The sequence below is a fragment of the Blastocystis sp. subtype 4 genome (genome assembly GCF_000743755.1).
Source record: "Blastocystis sp. subtype 4 strain WR1 chromosome Unknown seqid_0147, whole genome shotgun sequence".
NCBI lineage: Eukaryota > Bigyra > Opalinata > Blastocystidae > Blastocystis > Blastocystis sp. subtype 4.
In genome coordinates, this window is record NW_014569400.1 from 19,870 (window position 1) to 26,410 (window position 6,541).

A 6,541-nucleotide genomic window follows, 5' to 3' on the forward strand; every position below is an offset into this window, starting at 1 on the left:
ATGGACTATGATATTGAGGACATTGAAATAAGTGAGGAGTCGAAGGTTGTAGATGTATCTCCCGAAGTTCAAATCGTGATCTTTGGTAAGGATGGTGATGTTGTAGAAGAATCGTCTCCAGAGTGCTAATGCAGCAGAAGTGGAAGTAGAGGAGAATTTAATTATTCCTGAGCAGCACAAGCTTTGGATTCTCACGTTTGGTTGTTCTCACAATTTTGCGGATGGAGAATATATGAGAGTCAAGATTTGGAGTTTTAGAGTGATTTTTAGGGTCTTCTTTCGGATTATGGCTATCCATTTGTAGACGATCGGATGAATGCTGAATTATGGTCATTGTTGTTTGAAAGGAATGAATTTTAGGATTTTGAATAGTTGTACCGTTAAAGACCCCTCAGAGATGGCATTTCGCAACTATGTGACTGAAGCTCAAAATAATGGAAAGAAGTTGGTTGTTGCAGGTTGTGTTCCCCAAGGTAGGCACTGAATTGGAATATAAGTGAAAGCGGATTCAACAGCCCAGTGGATTCGAGACTTGTCGATTCTTGGCGTTAAACAAATTCACCGAATTCTAGAAGTGGTCGAAGAGACCTTAAAGGGAAACAAGATCCAGTTATTATCGCTCAAGGGTCTTCCACCTCTGGATTTGCCTAAGGTCCGTCGTGATCCATTCATCGAGATTGTTCCTATTAGTGAAGGGTGTTTGGGGCATTGCACCTATTGCAAGACTCGCTTTGCCCGTGGCAAACTGATGTCATATCCAATTGATTCAATTCGTTCCCGCATTCAAGAAGTGTGGCTAGATTATGATGTTGACATGTAGGCGAAACGAGATGGTGTATACGAAATTTGGTTGACCAGTGAGGATACAGGTGCATACGGTATTGATAAGGGTCAGACTATTGTCGATCTGCTGAAAGTGGTGTCGGAATGTGTATCTGGTGATGGAGGTGATGGCAGTATGATTCGATTGGGAATGACGAATCCTCCGTACATCCTTCAACATTTAGATGCAATTGCGACATTTTTGCGACAACCCAATGTATTCAGTTTTATCCACATTCCAGTCCAGTCCGGTAGTGATCATGTGTTGAAGGCTATGCAACGGCAGTATACGGTAGAAAACTTTGTCACGATAGTTGATGCTTTGTTGGAAGCTGTTCCAGGTCTTACAATTGCTACGGATATCATTGTTGGGTTTGGTGAGGAGACAAAAGAGGATCATGAGGCTACCATGCATTTGTTGCAGAAGTATGAGTTTGCAATTGTCAACATTTCCAAATTCTTCCCCCGGCCTGGTACTCCAGCAGCTCGAATGCCGCATGTTCCGTCGACTGTGGTGAAGCCTCGTTCCACTGAACTGTCACTCTGGTTCAAATCAATCCGTCCATATGACCGGTTTCTTCGTACAATTCAGATGGTGTGGGTGGGTTCGGAGCGAAATGGGTCGCAGATGGTGGGACACACGAAGGCATATGTGAAGGTGTTGTTGCCTCTGGAGGAGGGTTTGCAGGGCACCCGAGTGCTTGTCCGCATTGTGGAGACAAGTCGGTTCCATATTGTAGGTGAGGTGGTGGATCGTCATCCAGCACCTCTGGAAGGGTTCCTTTCTCCTGAAGAGATTGCAGAGAAAGTGGCAGAGGAGATGAGGAAGAGTGGCAGAGGAGATGAGGAAGGTGGAGAGAAGATGGAATGACGAGGATAAAAGAAGACACACAATTATTCCTTTTAGAGTGTATTTGTTGAACAAATATAGAGAGATAAGGAAATGAAGAGACAAGCTGTTTATGCTAAAACGAATGCATAACAAACACCATAATCACTGTTTCTCAAGGACTGACTTCAGTGCTGATGCTACCGTAGCCCTACATATCATCATCTCAACCCTTCACACACGGTTTATACCAACTCAATACACCAGGCTTGGTATCCTTCTCCAATTTTGAAGCAAGGAGCTTCGACATAGCCGACGACACAGCTGGTGTGACCTCCACTTTGGGCTCCACTGGTTCCTCCTTCTTTGTTTCACTCTTCGCCTCGGACTTTGCCTCATCAGGATTCACCACAGTTGTTTCTAAAGGCGCCATTTCCTCCAATGCATAATCGCCATGTAGCAACTCTCGTTGCTTCAATAAAACCAAGGCACGACGACGAGCCTCTCCTGCAGCTCGCTCGCACTGCTTATGCACATTGTTGGGATCTTCTTCTTGTTTGACCGCTCCCACCTCCGGATTTGCCGGTTGAACAGACGGCTGTGCTGGAGGTTCTACTAATTAAACATACACAGAATAAACGACGAGATACTGGAGGTTGAGTGGATTTTGATTCACTACATACTCAGATCACCTATTTAGGATTACCGATTTGATTGTCTGTGATGATGATGACTATGACTTCGACTACGACTTCGACTACGACTACGAGCTCGATTCCTTTCCTATTACCCATTTTCCTTTCCTACCGTCTTTCTTCCGCCTCTTTCTTCCTCTGAGCCCTACGAATGACTCTATTCCAACCTCATCCTACCGTTCAAAAATGCTAGTTCCTGAGAATTTGGATTTCTATTTATCATTCTTCTATGAACAAGACAAACACGAGGTTTTGTAGGACGATCATTTCCTCGATCATTTCGTCCATACTCGTTCAGTTCTCCTTCTTCATAATCCATTGGATGAGTCTACATAATTAACATCGACACGCATAAAAGGTACGCTGAAAGAAACGGATTCTAAACAACAGATCAATTATGCGATGTTACGGAAATGGATTTATCTTTCTATGTGATACTATTCTTATCGCTGTCGATTTATTTTGCTACTATGTATAAGGTTTTGGTCTGAATCAACGTATAGCTTGTTTTCAACTCTTCATATTGATTGTGAAGTACTCTCTTTTCAATATTTTCCCGCTTCTATGCAAAATTATATCTCATCAACAAAAAGGGTTGGATGGGATAATGTTGAGGAGATAAATAAGAACTGGACGACTCTACTAGATAAGAACAAACGAAGGATGGGTCAAACATATTCCATTTATATCGGCAATCTTCCTCAGAATGAACGATCTGAAGACCCCCTCCAATACAAAAAGGATTGGAAAAAGAAATATGATGAGTTTGTAAAACAGCATTTGGCGGAGAATCAGTGGAGCGATCCTCTTTCTGTTCAGCAGGCTTTAAATGCGTTTAGTATACACATTTAATTTCATGACATAGATCGAATGATGAATATACCTCCTATGTCCGTAGTAATGGCAAAGAAGGTGGGTATACTTATATTTATGGAAAAAACATTTGCTATAATATTCAACGGCATCGTTATATCTTCCTTGTTAAGTCAGTACCTCATTATCCTTTCGATTCCAAAACTGCTTTCCGTTATGGATGGGACTTTTCCAGTATGAAGAAGCCTCGTTCTCTTACAAAAGCAGTCTGGATCGAAGAGGAATCCTACATCACGCAACCTTTTACGATTCGTCATATCTATCATTTTGTGGAATCACTCAATTTCCTTTGGCTCAAACTACAGTACATTAATGATTTTCCAGTCGTAGGCTTGATTTGTGGAATGTAAGGTAGATGCGTCGAATTTGGCTTCCCCTCTACAACCCAGCCTATGACTATGCTTGGGATAATGCATACATTCAGCTCCTTCTTACAACCTTTGGCGAGGGATATGGACTACGAGTGATGGATGGTCCTTCTATGCAAAGGTTGGTTCACAACACAACTTTGCCTCTTATCTGTTTCCGACATGTACTCCTATTGGATCGATCATGCTATAACGGTGACGGAGGGTCGCTCTCTGGGTGGATGTCAGCAGATTTGTTCCGGGCTGCTGCCTACAAGTATTCCAATGTAACACTCTCCCAGCCAGAGCGTCATCATCCCTATCACTTCACTTTTCTTCAACGATCAGGCTACCGTCGCTTTGTCAGTCCTCATTTCATCCAGTTTCTGATTAAAAAGCACTTTGGTGATCAGTTGGATGTGTCGATTCATTACACCAACGGATCTTTTGCTGAACAAGTGACTCTCCTTGCGAACAGTGATATTGTATTGTCTCCTCATGGTGCTGGACAGACTAACATCGTGTTTATGCGTCCATTCACAGCCTTTATTGAGGCGTATCCTCCATTCTTCTATGAAGAGACGTTTATGAATCTAGCCAACATTGTTCGTATCCAGTATTTCAGTATCACGACATACAATGAGACATACATTCCCAAAGGTGTTGGGAAAGGAGCAGGACAGCAGTTATATGAGCAGGGGAAATTATTAAGACGCCGACGGCGGTTTCTTCGGGCTTTGATTGATCCAGAGCCTTTCAATGTGCTTAGTGTTGTGGATAATGCAGTGGAGTGGCTTCATTCGTATCGATTTAAGCGAAGTGTGTATGAAAATCATTTGTTGTTTTAACATTTTGCAAGTGTGTTGTGAGTTTGTTCTATCGATCTTATTGCTATTCATAGAGTTGTTTGTTGTTATCTCTAGTACATTTGTCAACAAAGGTTTATCTGGTTGTATCTTCATTTATCCCTTATCGAACGTAATTTCCACTATACTATTCTCATAGCCACTTCAACAAACCACATTAATCACTTCAACAAACATTTCACGCATGTTCACTAGTCCATCTACAATGATAATACTGTCCACGAGGCTGATCCACACGCTCAAAGGTATGAGAACCAAAGAAGTCCCTCTGAGCCTGAATCATATTTGTTGGAAGACGCTGTGATCGGAACGAATCGAAATACTCCAGACTAGATGCCAATGCCGGCACAGACACACCGGTTGCCACGGCCAAACCCACCACACGACGCCAAGCCTGTTGGCGTTTCACCAACTGCTCAGCAAAGTCAGGATCCAAGAGAAGATTGTCCAACGGAGTATCCTTGCTAAAGGCCTTCTTAATCTGATCTAAGATCTTTGCTCGAATGATACAACCTCCCTTCCAAATTCGAGCACACTCACCCAGATTAATACCCCAGTTGAACTTCTGAGAAGCCTTGTGAATAATCTCCAGACCCTGAGCATAGGCTACTAGCTTCGAGCAGTACAAGGCATCACGCAAGTCCGTCAACAGCTGTTCCCGATTCACTGAAGACCAATCAAACGAAGGACCCGCAATCTGAGAAGCAGCTCTCATTCGTAAATCCTTTTCATCAGAGATGTATCGTTCAAAGAGGGCAGCAGCGATTGTGGGGGCTGACACACCTCGCTCTGCTGCCTCTTTTACTGTCATCATTCCAGTTCCCTTGCTACCAGCCACATCCAAGATACGATCAATCAAATGACCCTCTCCAGCTGGCAAGCCAGCAATATCTGTATCCTTCTTTGCCAGAATCAAGGATGTAATCTCAATCAGATACGAACCAAGTTCACCCTGATTCCATTCATTGAAGATGTTACTCATCTCATCATTACTGAATCCTGCATTCAGTAGCATATTGTACACTTCAGCTATTAGTTCCATATCCCCATATTCGATTCCATTGTGAACCATCTTTACATAGTTGCCAGAACCTGCCCCTCCAATATAGGTCACACAAGCTTCATTATCCACTTGTGCAGCTACTTTGGTCAGAATATTCTCCAGAGCATCATAACACTCTTTACGACCTCCTGGCATCAGAGAAGGACCATGACGAGCACCAATTTCACCTCCTGAGACTCCCATTGATACAAAGTTGAATCCTTTTTCTTCCAAATAATGAGTACGACGAATACTTTCTTCGTACCATTCATTTCCACCATCAATAACAATATCACCACTCTAATCCTTATTCCATGAATCTATCCAAACTTCTAAGAAGGGAGTCAAACTGTCAATAGTTTTATCTACAGCAGCTCCAGCAGTGACCAGAATGATGATCTTTCTGGGTTTGATCAACGACTCGCAGAACTCTTTAGGCTAACGATGATATATTCTTTCTTCACTTACGGAGGTAGAGGCAACAACCTTTTCCTCAAGATGCTCCTCCTTAGCTCGTTCCACACATTCATGGACCTATCTATCAATGGATATGTCAACAACTACCTTTTCCGAAGAACGATTTGATACAGCCACATTGAATCCTTTGGATGCTATGTTCAAGGCAAGATTTCTGCCCATAACTCCGAGTCCATAAACACCAATATCACAAGACATGTTAATATCAAAAAAGAAATGACGAAAACAGAAAGTCTGTCAACTTGTGACAGCAAATGATACGCTTGGATTCAATGGTTTTAATCCTATTTGTGGCGCAGAGATGCATAATAGATTGTATACTATGAAATACACTTATACTCGTTCCGAATTCCAGTCCAATGATGTCCTCAAGTCTGATGCATCCATACATTGTGACAATCGAAAGTTCATTCTTTGCATAGCTTAAACAAAATGGGAACCTTTGATTTTCCACATCTAGTGCCTATCAATGTGTAGTTAGGTGAAAGGAATGAATTCAATGATTGTAAATAAGAATGAATAGAGAAAAGAGTATGTGAATGTGTGATTTATTTCGCTGACAGCACTTGTTGGAATAACCATGAAAGTGT

The 6,541-nt window shown here is 42.3% G+C and overlaps 3 protein-coding genes across 3 annotated transcripts; 2 read left to right on the forward strand and 1 right to left on the reverse strand.

Annotated features, from left to right (window-relative positions):
• Window positions 1-1,693, forward strand: JH06_2372 (hypothetical protein; the record flags this gene model as incomplete). Its single annotated transcript, XM_014671631.1, is given in 6 exon segments — window positions 1-102; window positions 122-259; window positions 271-335; window positions 361-473; window positions 504-790; window positions 821-1,693. The coding sequence occupies 6 exon segments, from the start codon at window positions 1-3 to the stop codon at window positions 1,691-1,693; spliced, it is 1,578 nt and encodes a 525-aa protein (XP_014527117.1).
• Window positions 1,694-3,395: 1,702 nt separating this feature from the next.
• On the forward strand, window positions 3,396-4,414 carry JH06_2373 (hypothetical protein; the record flags this gene model as incomplete). The annotated part of the gene is made up of 2 exons (XM_014671632.1): window positions 3,396-3,545; window positions 3,575-4,414. The coding sequence occupies 2 exons, from the start codon at window positions 3,396-3,398 to the stop codon at window positions 4,412-4,414; spliced, it is 990 nt and encodes a 329-aa protein (XP_014527118.1).
• Window positions 4,415-4,610: 196 nt separating this feature from the next.
• JH06_2374 (6-phosphogluconate dehydrogenase) lies at window positions 4,611-6,149 on the reverse strand (the record flags this gene model as incomplete). Its single annotated transcript, XM_014671633.1, has 4 exons — window positions 4,611-5,774; window positions 5,805-5,912; window positions 5,943-6,008; window positions 6,039-6,149. The coding sequence occupies 4 exons, from the start codon at window positions 6,147-6,149 to the stop codon at window positions 4,611-4,613; spliced, it is 1,449 nt and encodes a 482-aa protein (XP_014527119.1).
• Between the last annotated feature and the right edge of the window lie 392 nt (window positions 6,150-6,541).